Source organism: Schistocerca nitens, chromosome 3 (genome assembly GCF_023898315.1).
Source record: "Schistocerca nitens isolate TAMUIC-IGC-003100 chromosome 3, iqSchNite1.1, whole genome shotgun sequence".
In the NCBI taxonomy this organism is placed as follows: Eukaryota; Metazoa; Arthropoda; class Insecta; order Orthoptera; family Acrididae; genus Schistocerca; species Schistocerca nitens.
In genome coordinates this window covers 887,390,674-887,404,894 of record NC_064616.1, presented here as the reverse complement: position 1 = coordinate 887,404,894, position 14,221 = coordinate 887,390,674, and the positions used below count along the sequence as shown (strand labels likewise).

At 44.7% G+C, this 14,221-nt stretch overlaps 1 protein-coding gene across 8 annotated transcripts in view; it reads right to left on the bottom strand.

Moving 5' to 3' along the window:
* Positions 1-14,221, bottom strand: part of LOC126248937 (protein tipE) — a 234,590-nt gene that overhangs the window by 202,431 nt on the left and 17,938 nt on the right. For 5 of the 8 annotated variants that reach the window (XR_007545564.1, XM_049950445.1, XM_049950442.1 and 2 more), the window contains exon 2: positions 13,011-14,054. Coding sequence is in view for 7 of the 8 variants with exons in the window: in XM_049950445.1 (XP_049806402.1) it covers positions 13,011-13,987 (977 nt within the window). In the remaining variant the exon portion in view is untranslated. Of the gene's footprint in view, positions 1-13,006; positions 14,063-14,221 lie in introns of all 8 variants that reach the window. The other 3 variants (XM_049950444.1, XM_049950443.1, XM_049950449.1) reach the window with 2 other exon arrangements.

Here is a 14,221-nt window from a genome sequence, read left to right as displayed (position 1 = left end):
TCTTAAGCAGGCAGGTGGTTAAGGGGGTTTAAAAAGGGAAAGTGGTTGGTTGGGAATTAGTTAAGTTCGGTGACAGGAGAGTGTGGGGTTAAAAATACAAAATCAAAAAGTGGTATTGCAGGAGTAGGTCTAATAATGAATAGGACAACAGGAATGCTGGTAAGCTACTATGAACAGCATAGGGAACGTGTTATCTCAACCAAGATATGTACGAAGCTTCTGTACAAATATCAGCATGGATTTTGAAAGCATCGCTCGTGCGAAACTCAACTTGCCCTTTCCTCACTTGACATCCTGCGAACGATGGATGAAGGGCAACAGGCAGATTCCATATTCCTAGATTTCCGGAAAACGTTTGTCACGGTGCCCCACTGCATAATGTTAAAGAAGATCAGAGCGTACAGAATGTGAGTAGATCGAAAATTTGTTAAGTAATAGCATCCAGTACGTTCAAAATTGTTAAGGCTTTCGTGGCCACTTGTTGACAAACTGCCTATTGGCTTCTGTCGCGGGTTCTTCGGCCGACGTTCATCTAATGATTTTACTGACGTTTCGCCAGCACGAGTGGCTGGCATTGTCAAAGCTTCACCCTCCACCGGCAATGGAGGGTGAAGATTTGACAATGCCAGCCACTCGTGCACCAACGGCAATGGAGGGTGAAGCTCTGACAATGCCAGCCACTCGTGCTGGCGAAACGTCAGTAAAATCATTAGATAAACGTCGGCCGAAGAACCCGACACAGAAGCCAATAGGCAATTTGTCATCGAGTACATTGTCCTCGGCGACGAGTGTTTTTCGGAGACAAGGGTATCATCGAGAGTGCCCCAGGGAAGTGTGATAGAATCTTTCTTATTCTATATATACATGAACTATCTGATGAACAGGATGAGCAGAAACCTGTGTTTGTTTGCTGATAACGCTGTGGCGTATGGCAAGGTGTCTTCCTTGAGTGACTGTATGAGAATACGAGATGTCTAAGACAAAATTTCTAGTTGGTGTGATGAATGGCAGCTTGCTCTGAATGCAGAAAAATGTAGGTTAATGCAGATGAGTAGGATCAACATTCCCGTAATGTTCGAGTACAGAATTAGTAGTGTGCTACATGACAACGTCAAGTCGATTAAATGTCGAAACGTAACATTGCACAGCGATATGAAAAGGAAGGAGCATGTAAAGATTGTAGTGTGAAAGGTGAATGCTCGTCACTGGTTTATAAGGAGAGCGTTGGGGAAGTAGAATTCATGTATAAAGGGGACTGCGTGTAGAACACTAGCACGACCCGTTCTTGAAACTGCTCGGAGGCTTGGGATCCCCACCAGGTCGGATTAATGGAAGATATCGAAGCAGTTCAGACGCGTGCTGTTAGACTTGTTACCGGTAGGTCTGATAAACATGCTAGTATTATGAAGATGCTTGGTTAACTCAAATGTGAGTCCGGGGGGGGGGGGAGGGGAGGCGGGAGTGGGGGAGACGATGTTCTTCTAGCGGAACACTACTGAGAAAATTTAGAAAACCGGATTTATCAGCGGGCTGCAGAACGATTTTACTGCCGCCAGCAGCACGACCACAGAGATAAGATAAATTAGGGATCATATAGAGGCACATAGACGTTTCTCCCTCGTTACATTTGCCAGTGGGAGAGGAATGGAAGCGACTATTAGTGCTACAAAATTCCCTCCGCCATGCACCATACTGTGGTTTGCGGAGGATGTATGTAGACGTAGCACAAGTTCAGAATGTGTCTGTAGGAGTTACTTACTACCTGTATATATTAAATCAATGCTGTTGCTTTCTAATGTCATAGTAATACATGCCAGTTCCCAGCGTCCCATGACACACAGACATGTAGCCTTCCACTCCATGGCACACCGTCTACTATCTATACCACAAACCAAGTCAGATTTTGAAAATGAAATGAAAATAATTAAAGAACTAGCCAACAGCAATGGTTATAGTCCTACCTAAATGACAACATACTCTCTAGAAAGGAGAGACAGGGGACAACAATACTCCTCAGAAAGCACTAAACCATACTAATAGCAAATGAGCCCCCATGCTCTATGTAGGTAGGACATCCCAATTACTTGCCAGGAAATTGAAATCGAGGAAATACAGGGTGAACATTAATAAAACCGACAACTGCAGGGACGGATTCCTGGCAGGAAATGGAGGAAAAAGGTCCTATGAACATGTCTCCGGAAGCGATCGAGGTGTGTATAACAACAAATCATCCCGGAACACACTACAGGGCCGCATCACATCCACGTCACAACAGATGTTCAAAGCGTTCTCAATGGGATCGCAGGTGATAGGGTTAGTAGTGGCTTTCATGCAGGATACAAATAATCGTACTTTGGCCAACACCATGTTGGCGGGCCACATAGCTGGAGTTTGTACTGGGGTTCGTGTCAGTGTCTTGTAGAACCCAGTCCTCCAAATCTGGTGTACGTTTCCCTGCACGTTCGTCTGTCTGAAAGCACCCATGATCACCCAAACGCCCAAGAAGGGAAATGTTGTGTGATTTGGTTGGTGTCTGTGAGGGTACTTGTTTTAGTATAGCCGTGATACCTCTCGACCGTTTCCATCTACTTGGCCTTACACAGACACTACCTCGGCTTGTTCCCCTGATCGTTCAGCTGCAACAGTACGCTTCGTCAAGCGCACAGCCTGCGACACACGAGAACACACGGCACGTTCGTCAGCACCATCTACCGGGGCAACGATGTATTTCCGGACATGTCTTCAGAGGACATCATTTCCTCCATTTCCGTCCCTGCAGTTTGTCGGTTTTATTGATGTTCAGCCTGTGTACACCAGGCTTTCATACTAAGAGTAGTGTTGCCCATATTCTGTTCAACATTAAAGACAAGATTCCATCTTCAGACAGAGTGGAACTCAAAGGATTTCCTACAATTTGTGTGGCAAATTATATGTAGATCAATCAAGTAGGGCTTAACTACTAGACTTACTGAGCATGAGGGAACTGCAGACTGAGAAAGAAAGATTCAACCTATATTTAACACGCTCTGAATGAATGTCATTCTTATGATGTTAAATTTGATGTTCTTCATGGAGGAACTGAAGACAGAAATCTACCATCCTCAAAATTCTGACTATTAATGAATACGAATCAAAGTATCTTGACCTGGTACTTAATGACCAAATACAGTTTCATTATTCACTCTTACTAAAAGTGGCAGCATCCATTTAATATTTTCCTCACCATGACATAATATGCTTGTTATAGCTGTTCACTGCCCACAATACGTAAATTACTTACTTCCCCTCCCCCTTCCCTCCCGTTTTTCAGCCTGTTCATCAAATTCACCAGTTTTTCCATGCACCATTACTCACTTGTACAACGTCTGTGGCTTTTACATTCCTATACTTTTAACCCTTGGGTAAAAGTTATATAAGAATTATTTTTTTAGACTTTCTTTGTGAATATAATTATGCTTGTGTTTTTGTATCTATATACAGTCGTAAAACGTCACAAATCTTTGAAATATAATTTCTGTACAGCTATGAACGCTCACTGATATTGTGCAGAGTATTTCTTTAGTATCAAGTTATCTGAGGATTGCTCAAAAAGCCGAAAACCGGTTGATAACCAACTATTAAACAAATATTATTCAGGAATATAAATACTGTGTGTTTAAGTTTTTAAAATGTCTATGTTCGTCTAAGTACCGACGAAATATTCCATAAATATTAAAGTTCCAGTATTATAGATCCAGCGTGGTACGATTCTGCAGTTGGCGTCTTACCTTCCGTTTAAAGATGACGTGGACAAAAATATATTAGAATTTGTATTCAGGTGTACAATCACTACCGCTCGACTGACAGCGGAACCAACATGCGCTATAATCTTGTATGAAAGAGAAGGTGGAAAAACAAAGGAAAACGTTATTCTATACTTCATTGCGAGAGACAGAACACAAACAAATGCCACTTGACGAAACAAGAAACGTACAGTGTAGAAGTTCTTAAGCAATCGTCGTCCGGAATGAAAGGTCTTTCCATCGATAAGCTATAAAGCACGAAAGGGTAATTGAAATTATGAAGATGGAAAGAATACTAGAAGGCAAACTGCATTAACACTAGTGTTAAAGGAGATGGATTTTATGGAAAATTCGCGAACAAAAGGTACTGCCCTCATTTTTCGTGTCGTACACATTTTTCAACAGAGGTACTAGGGCCAGCAAGTAAACCCAAATCAACATTGTTAATGGTCCCATTACCCAACCACCAAACCAGTTGCCGGTGTGTCAATGTGCTGAACTCCTATCCGGTAGCAGCACGGTACTAATACGCTGAAGTAGGTTATCCATGGCTTCTGGAAATAACTTAAAAGTAAAGGATGGCACGTCTTATTCGGTACGCTCCCTTGCCATATACCTGTAGAACTGAGCTCGCACTGTGTATCTAATGATCTCAGTATTGGCTAGACGGTAAACTGGACTTTCCTTCTGCTACACAACTGTCTCTTTATACTCACATTGCAACCAAATATACCTCTGTTTGTACCTCAAAAACTGAGAAGGTATTCTGATGCCACAGCCGTATGCTGCTCATCGCATCACCGCAAAATGTAATAGGAGAAATTTTAAAATAAATATTTTATTAAGAACGCCTTAAACGCCATGCCAGGAAACTGACCGGGTGTAAGTGCCAATAAGAAAGATTTTGTTCAAAGAACCAGTGAAGCTGAGGCACTATGTTTTATTTGTAATAATACGAGTACAGAAATAGAGCAGTAGGTTTTTAACTAGTAGAACTGTAATCAACAAAAACCGTTTCTCATATCTTCACATTTTGGACTTCCAGAGAGAAGCACTACCTGGCACAAACACCATGCGGCATTCACCAACGCATGCTTTACACAATTTCTCCATGATTTGACACCTGGATCAAGGCTTGGGACATGCAACAGAGTACCGAGATCATAATACCACTAAAAACGCATTTTGTGAAAAAAAAAGTCACGTAGAACGTTTTCAATTTCCACTCTTCATATACAGGGCGATTCCGGGAAAATATTACAAGCTTTCAGGGAGGAAAATATTACAAGCTTTCAGGGATGATGGAGAAGAGTAAATGTATCAGTCCAGAAACGACCGAGTCAAAATTTATAGTTGTTACTAAGACTGTAGGGTAGGAAACTTCCGGAGGTGGCTATATGGACCAAAAAAATAAATAAAATGAGTAGTAGACAAAGGCTCTAAAAAAATACCTTAGGGGCTATGAGCATTTGTTCAACCTCGATACTGTGAAACACATCTCTTCTACTGCGCCGCACGGGATTAGCCGAGCGGCCTAGGGCGCTGCGGTCATGGACTGTGCTGCTGGTCCCGGCGGAGGTTCGAGTCCTGCCTCGGGGATGGGTGTGTGTGTTTGTCGTTAGGATAATTTAGGTTAAGTAGCGTGTAAGCTTAGGGACTGATGACCTTAGCAGTTAAGTCCCATAAGATTTCACACACATTTGAACATTTTTTCCTTTTCTACTGCAACCTCTTTGGTTTCCATATTTGGAAGAGATGTTATTGACCGCAAGTCACAATGTTCAGCAAATATGGGCTCTAGAAAGCATACATTAAGGGCTGTGAGCACTTGTTCATCTTCGCTGCTGTTAAACACATCTATTATATTCAACAAGTGCCAACAGCTTTTAAGATATGCGTTTCGGAGAACATGTTTGCCACACATTTTTTTCTTGTTTTGATCCATACTACCAATTCCGAAAGTTACGTACCCCACAATCTTAGAAAAAACAGTTCTGCAGCATGTACAGGGTGCGGCGCTTAAATCGGGACAGATTTCAATTTGAATTTCCCGCCATACCGTAGTTCCGCCGGAGGTCGCAACTGGCGTTCTTGAAAGCTATAGGCATCTAGTAAACAGTCAGACCTGAAAACGGCCGTGATGTTACGGACAAGTGTGGAGTACAACCGAAGAGCAGCGATTATCGGAAGTTTTCGCGCTGGTCGTTCGTCCACTGAAATAGTTGGATTCTTCGGGTGCCCGAGACCAACTGTTTACGATATTGTGCTCAAGTATAATGCTTCGGAGAAGTATGGGGAACGTTCCGCTATCCCGGCGAGGAAACCTCATTCGAGGAAACGCGTGTCGCAAACTGAGGCAGCCATCGAAAGGCTCAGCGCTGATTTGGGAGAACCCGGATCAGTCTCTGAGGAAAATGGCGTCAGCGAACAATGCGTGAGATGGCAGAGGAGGACATCATACGATCCATTTAGTCCAAAACTGGCTCTCGGATAACGTTGACATGTTCTGGTCAAAGGAGTTCTGGCCCTGAATTGCCCGGATTTGAACCCCCTCGACTACTATGCTTGGACCGTAGTCCAATGCGTTACCAACAAGACGAGGCACCCTAATGTCACATCTCTACGCACCGCTATGGAAGTAGCATTCGCGAATATGGACAGCGCTGTTCTAAAGAGTGCGTGCGATCGCTTCAGGACAAGATTGGAGGCAGTCATTGCAGCTGAAGTGGGTAGCATCGAGTAATGTTACTCTTGAAAGATAACACTACTTATATGCAAAAGAATTTTCATTATCATTTGTATTTTATTTTAATAAATTTGTTTTTTAAAAAGAGTTTCATTTGTCCGGATCCAAGCGACATACCCTGTATTCCAGTGTCAGAGGTATCACAACGATTTTCGCTTATACAGTATCTTATACCGGTCGTTTCCGAACTAGGGTCAGGTACCTACAGTTGATGCATCTACCCTTCAGCATAATCCATGGAAGTTTTTAACATCATCACGCAGTCACACTGCATATCCGAACTTTTCTCCATTTCCCACGACGTTGTGACTGAGTTAATCGTTTCTGCCATTTTAATTCCTCCCTCAAATCAGCCAGCTTGAATTTCACCAGCAAGAGTCTTGTTTAGACACACGACTTTAAAAGTACCGAGAAGGTGTACACAACGAGATTTGACAGCATGTCTTTTACACGGTTTAGTCAAATTAATACGATCGCCTCCTACGTTCGATGTGAACGTGCAATAACCAATCACGGACGGCAGATAGCGCCACTAACAGTTGAGGGAATATAAAACGTGTAGGAGGGACGAGGAAAACAACGCAGTCGTTGTCGTAATGCGGCCGGCCGGAGTGGCCGTGCGGTTCTAGGCGCTACAGTCTGGAGCCGAGCGACCGCTACGGTCGCAGGTTCGAATCCTGCCTCGGGCATGGATGTGTGCGATGTCCTTAGGTTAGTTAGGTTTAAGTATTTCTCAGTTCTAGGCGACTGATGACCTCAGAAGTTAAGTTGCATAGTGCTCAGAGCCATTTGAACCATTTTTTGTCGTAATGCGTAAACGGAACAATTTATCTGATGTCCATTGTGGCATGATGATTGGCTTTTGGGTCAAGGGTGGAAGCATTTCCGAAGCGGCTAAGTATGTAAACTGATTGCGTGCCGCAGTGTTGAAAGTACACCGCGCATGGAAAAATGGCTCTGAACAACTGTGGTTCACCACGGGCCATATATGTCAGGGGTCAACGATGGCTGGGAGATGTGCACAACCGAATAGACATACAGCTGTTGAGGATCTCATCATCCTGATGAACGAAGGGGGCTACTAACAATGTTTCCTCAACGACCGTTCGGAGAACGTTGCTTCATATGGACCTGTGTAGCAGGCGCCTGTTTCATGCACTCTTGCTGACTGTAGTCTATGGCGGCGAACACTGGAATTTACACATGCCAATACCGCAAATGGACATCCGCAGAGGGGTAGCATTCATCTCACGCTAGGCGAGGAGAACCCTACGTCATAATGACGTAACGCTACGTCATCGTGACGTAAATAACCTAAATCAACCAAATGAGTACGGATATCGATCTTGTACCGATAACGTCAAAGCTAAATGTAAATACATGTGTACAAACGAAGTGGCAGGAGTTGTGTGATATGCTCATCCCAGCTGAATGAATTGTTAAATGTAATCCCAACAATTTGCGACGTTATTGTGTATTTCATGAACATAATTAATGTCTGTGCGAAGGAGCCATAACGATCGTGTGGACAGAAAAGTGAAGCAATTAATTATTAAGCTGCAATGCAAAGAATGTGGGGTGTTATTGTGTGTTTCGTGAACGTAACGAATATCTGTATGAAGGAATCATAACCATAACGAAAGTTAAAAAAGTGTCTAGTCACGTTTTCAATCCGATTTATATTGAATAAATCATGTGTATAAAAACGTGAAATAGGAAGAAATTAAAGTGTTTCGTATTTTTATAAAATCCAATGAATTGTACATAATTCATGTGGGCAGAAACGTTAAACTGAGAAACTGAAGTGGTTCTGAAGATAATTCCGAATGTTGCTAGAAACATTAAACCATCTAGTTCCATGTAATTTTGCCTTCGTGTTGTAAATCAACTAAGAAAGATAGTGAAATCTTTCAGACTATCTTCATGGATCTGATCGAAAGTTCCCTCATCACCGTTGGAGAACATGTTCAGAACGACGTACACGCTAGCAACACCGGACAATAGGACAATGAAAGCACATAAACAAATAACAATGCAGATTCAAGACGCACGCAACAGTCGATATATACAGAATGCACACAACAGTCGATAGGACAACTCGTGAAACTCATGATGACGCGTGCCTATGTCACTATGACGTAGGGCTCTCCTAACCTAGCGTCAGATGAATGCTACCCGCCTGGTTGATGCACCCTTGCTGACTGTAGTCTATGGCGGCGAACACTGGAATTTCTGTGCTCCATTGTAAAGGTGGCCTCTGGCATGTACAGTCATGCAACAGTCATCGGAAGGGCGGAGGAAGGAGAGTTATGATCTGGGGAATGTTTTCGTGGCATTTCCTGGATGAACTCGTCATTCTGGAAGGCGCAATGGATCAACACAAGTATGTATCTATCCTTGAGGACAATGTTCACCCCTCTCAGAAAGGTCACAGTTCGTAGTAATAGACGGGAAGTCATCGAGTAAAACAGAGGTAATATCCGGCGTTCCCCAAAGAAGTGTTATAGGCCCTCTATAGTTCCTTATCTATGTTAACGACATAAGAGACAATCTGAGTAGCCGTGTTAGATTGTTTGCAGATGATGCTGTTCTTTACCGTCTTGTAAAGTGATTAGATGATCAAAACTACTTGCAAAATGATTTAGATAAGATATCTGTATGGTGCGAAAAGTGGCAATTGACCCTGAATCAAGAAAAGTGTGAAGTTATTCACATGGGTACTAAAAGAAATCAGCTAAATTTTGATTACGCGATAAGGCACACAAATCTGAGGGCTGTAAAAAAATGGCTCTGAGCACTATGGGACTTAACATCTATGGTCATCAGTCCCCTAGAACTTAGAACTACTTAAACCTAACTAACCTAAGGACAGCACACAACACCCAGCCATCACGAAACAGAGAAAATCCCTGACCCGCCGGGAATCGAACCCGGGAATCCGGGCGTGGGGCCGGCCGAAGTGGCCGTGCGGTTAAAGGCGCTGCAGTCTCGAACCGCAAGACCGCTACGGTCGCAGGTTCGAATCCTGCCTCGGGCATGGATGTGTGTGATGTCCTTAGGTTAGTTAGGTTTAACTAGTTCTAAGTTCTAGGGGACTAATAACCTCAGCAGTTGAGTCCCATAGTGCTCAGAGCCATTTGACCCATTTTTGAACCGGGCGTGGGAAGCGAGAACGCTACCGCACGACCACGAGATGCGGGCTGAGGGCTGTAAATTCAACTAAATACTTAGGGATTCCAGTTACAAATAACCTAAACTGGAACGATCACATAGATAATACTGTGGGTAGAGCAAACCAAAGACTGCGATTCGTTGGCTGAACACTTAGAAGGTGCAAAAGGTGTACCAAAGAGACTGCTTACACCACACTTTTACGCCCTATTCTGGAGTATTGCTGTGCGGTATGGGATCCGCATCAGGTGGGAGTGACGGATGACATCGGAAAAGTGCAAAGAAGGGCAGCTCGTTTTGTATTATCGCGAAGTAGGGGAGATAGTGTCACAGACATGATAAGTGAATTGGAGTGGAAATCATTAAAACAAAGGTGATTTTCGTTGCGATGGGATCTTCTCATGAAATTTCAATCACCAGCTTTCTCCTCCTATTGCGAAAACATTCTGTTGGCACCCACCTACGTAGGCAGATGTGATCATCACGATAAAATAAGAGAAATCAGGGCTCGCACAAAAAAATTTAAGTGCTCGTTTTTCCCGCGTACCGTTCGAGAGTGGAAAGGTAGTTCATTGAACCCTCTGCCAGGCACTTTATTGTGAATAGCAGAGTAATCACGTAGATGTAGATGTATATGCAGTTTGTTACTCCTCAGGAAGATGGTATCTACCTGTAGGACAATGAAACTTGTCACACAACTCACAGTGTATGTTCATGGTTCAAAGAGCACCTGCATGATTACTGGCCTGCTCACCAAACGCCTTCCCCCCTCCCTCCCCCCTCCTCTTTTCAGGATTAAAACCCAAGTGAGAATCTGTCGGACTACCTCAATTGGGTTGTTTGCGTTAAGGCTCCTTAACAGTGAACCTTACTGCTGCTGGTCACAGCACTGGAGTTGGCGTGACTCCACATTTCACTAAGTACATTCCATAACCCTCTTCCTGCACATCCGCACTGCAAAAGGTGGTTATTTCGACTTCTATCAGGTGGAAGGAGTATATAGATGGTCATACAAGGGTGATGTTCTTGAGGACATTATTATGGAAATGGAAGAGGATGTAGATGAAGAGTTTGACAGAGCACTGAAAGACCTAAGTCGAAACAAGGCCCCCGGAGTAGACAACATTCCATTAGAACTACTGACAGGCTTGGGAGAGCCAGTCCAGACAACACTCTACATTCTGGTGAACAAGATGTATGAGACAGGCGAAATTCCCTCAGACCTCAAGAAGAATATAATACTTCCAATCCCGTTTAATAAGTCACAGCTGCAAAATACTAACGCGAATTCTTTACAGACGAATGGAAAAACTGGTAGAAGTCGACCTCGGGGAAGATCAGTTTGGATTCCGTAGAAATGTTGGAACACGTGAGACAATACTGACGCTACGACTTATCTTAGAAAATAGACTAAGAAAAGGAAAGCCTACGTTCCTAGCATTTCTAGACTTAGAGAAAGCTTTTGACAATGTTGACTGGAATACTCTCTTTCAAATTCTGAAGGTAGCACGGGTAAAATACAGGGAGCGAAAGGCTATTTACAGTTTGTACAGAAACCAGATGGCAGTTATAAGAGTCGAGGGACATGAAAGGGAAGCAGCGGTTGGGAAGGGAGTGAGACAGGGTTGTAGCCTCTCCCCAATGTTATTCAATCTGTATAATGAGCAAGCAGTAAAGGAAACAAAAGAAGAATTCGGAGTAGGTATTAAAATCCATGGAGAAGAAATAAAAACTTTGAGGTTCGCCGATGACATCGTAATTGTGTCAGAGACAGCAAAGGACTTGGAAGAGCAGTTGAATGGAATGGACAGTGTCTTGAAAGGAGGGTATAAGATGAACATCAACAAAAGCAAATGTAGTCGAATTAAATCGGGTGATGCTGAGGGAATTAGATTAGGAAATGAGACACTTAAAGTAGTAAAGGAGTTTTGCTGTTTGGGGTGCAAAAGAACTGATGATGGTCGAAGTAGAGAGGATGTAAAATGTAGACTGGCAATGGCAGGGAAAGCGTTTCTGAAGAAGAGAAATTTGTTAACATCGAGTATAGATTTAAGTGTCAGGAAGTCGTTTCTGAAAGTATTTGTATGGAGTGTAGACATGCACGGAAGTGAAACATGGACGATAAATAGTTTGGACAAGAAGAGAATAGAAGATTTCGAAATGTGGTGCTACAGAAGAATGCTGAAGATTAGATGGGTAGATCACATAACTAATGAGGAGGTATTGTATAGAATTGGGGAGAAGAGGAGTTTGAGGCAGAACTTGACTAGAAGAAGGGATCGCTTGGTAGGACATGTTCTGAGGCATCAAGGGATCACCAATTTAGCACTGGAGGGCCGTGTGGAGGGTAAAAGTCGTAGAGGGAGACCAAGAGATGAATACACTAAGCAGATTCAGAAGAATTTATGCTGCGGTAGGTACTGGGAGATGAAGAAGCTTGCACAGGATAGAGTAGCGTGGAGAGCTGCATCAAACGAGTCTCAGGACTGAAGACTACAACAACAACAACAGTGTCACAGACATGATACATGAACTGGAGTGGCAATGATTAAAACAAAGGTAATTTTCGTTGCGACGGGATCATTTCATGAAACTTCAATTACCAGTTTTCTCCTCCGATCGCGAAAACATTCTATTGGCACCCACCTACGCAGGGAGAAATGATCATCACGACAAAATAAAAGAAATCAGGGCTCGCAAAGAAGAATTTAAGTGCTCGTTTTTCCCGCGTACTGTTCGAGAGTGTAACGGTAGAGAGACAGCATGAAGGTAGTTCATTGAACCCTCTGCCAGGGACTTTATTGTGAATAGCAGAGTAAGGTGGCTTCTAACTGTAGGACAATGAAAAGTGTCACAGTATATGTTCATGGCTCAAAGAGCACCAGCATGATTACTGGCCTGCTCACCAAACGCCTCCCCACCTCCCTCCCCCGTCCTCTTTTCCGGATTAAAACCCAAGTGAGAATCTGTCGGACTACCTCAATTGGGTTGTTTGGGCTAAGGATCCTTAACAGTGAACCCTACTGCAGCTGGTCACGGCACTGGAGTGGCTCCACATCCCACTAAGTACCTTCCATAACCCTCTTCCTGCACGTCCGCACTGCAAAAGGTGGATATCCAGACTTCTAACGGGTGGTCACATTAATGCTGCTGGACCGTGCAAGTAAAACTGCCGTTAGCTGCGATTTATGATTTGAGTTCACGAAAAAAAGATTAATAACCCTTACGTACTATAATTAGTGATGAAAGAAGTTGTTTAGAAAGAAGGTGTCCTAGGGCCACCAAAAAATTGTAGAAGTGTATAGACTCACCCGGGGACGGATGTGGAGTTGGCGACGACGTCGGGCACGCTCTCGCGGCTGAGCTCGTCGGCCATGGCGACCTTGAGCTGGTGGCCGAAGCTGGCCAGGTCTTCCCGGAAGGCGTCGCTGGCGGGCGTCAACGCCGGGGGCAGCGGCGTCGCCGTGCCGCCCTCGCCGTCCACGTCCGCGTCGCCACCTCCGTCCACCAGCGCTTCCTCCGGTTCTTCGTTGTAGATGACGAAGTAAGCGAACGTCAGGTAGATGACGGATATTATGAAGGAAGGTATGGGGATTGCCATGGCGTACACCAGGTTCATGTACACCTGGTGCATGTCGAGGTCACTGATGACGAGCCCGGGGTCCACCTTGCTGTAGTAGCACGAGAAGTTGGTTCCGGGCGTCTCGTACAGTCCGACGAAGATGGTGCAGTTGAGCATCGGCGGGTAGCCGCAGCCCTTGACGTTGGGGAACAGCTTGGCGAAGGTGAAGTACCACTCGGAGTCGTTGCCCATGAGCCCCGTGCGCGGCTCGAGCGGCTGGTCCTCGTCGCCGGAGAAGTCGGCCTCGTCGTCCTCCTCCTTCTGCGGCTCGAAGTACTCGTAATCGCGCAGCGCGCGCTCCACCCGCGCGTCTCCGTCCTCCTCGGCCTTCCTTTCCTCGCCTCCCTCTTCCCCTTCGGATGGTCTCAGCTTGTAGTTTACCCGGATCTGCGTGCACTCGTACACCTCCTTGGTGCAGCCCTCGCGGCACGAACTCCAGGTGCAGTTGGACACACCTTGTTGCTTTAGCGTGTCGACCGTCTGACACCACGCCGGGTTCGTGTCGAACTCCATGAAGATTGTGGTGAAGGCCGGATCGATCACGAAAGGCACGAGGAAGAGGAAGGCGAAGAGGCTGAAAGTCCCGAGGAGGATGAAGAACGCAGTGGTGTAAAACAGCAGTTTCTGCAAGAATGTCGGTGGGATGACCTCGGGTTCCTCCGCCATGGCAGTGGTAGTAGAAGTCACGGCTCCCGCATCGCCGCGCCCTCAGCGATCACCGCTCCTCCATGGCCTGCCACACTACACCACATTCACAATCTCGTACACACTACTCTGTGGCCCGTACACGAATTCCACGTGCTGCGCATATTAATAACTCTTACATTAATCGATATCTGATGTACTTCTGTACCGAATAATGCCTAAATGAGGCATAATTCTGTATCGGGTAATGACTAT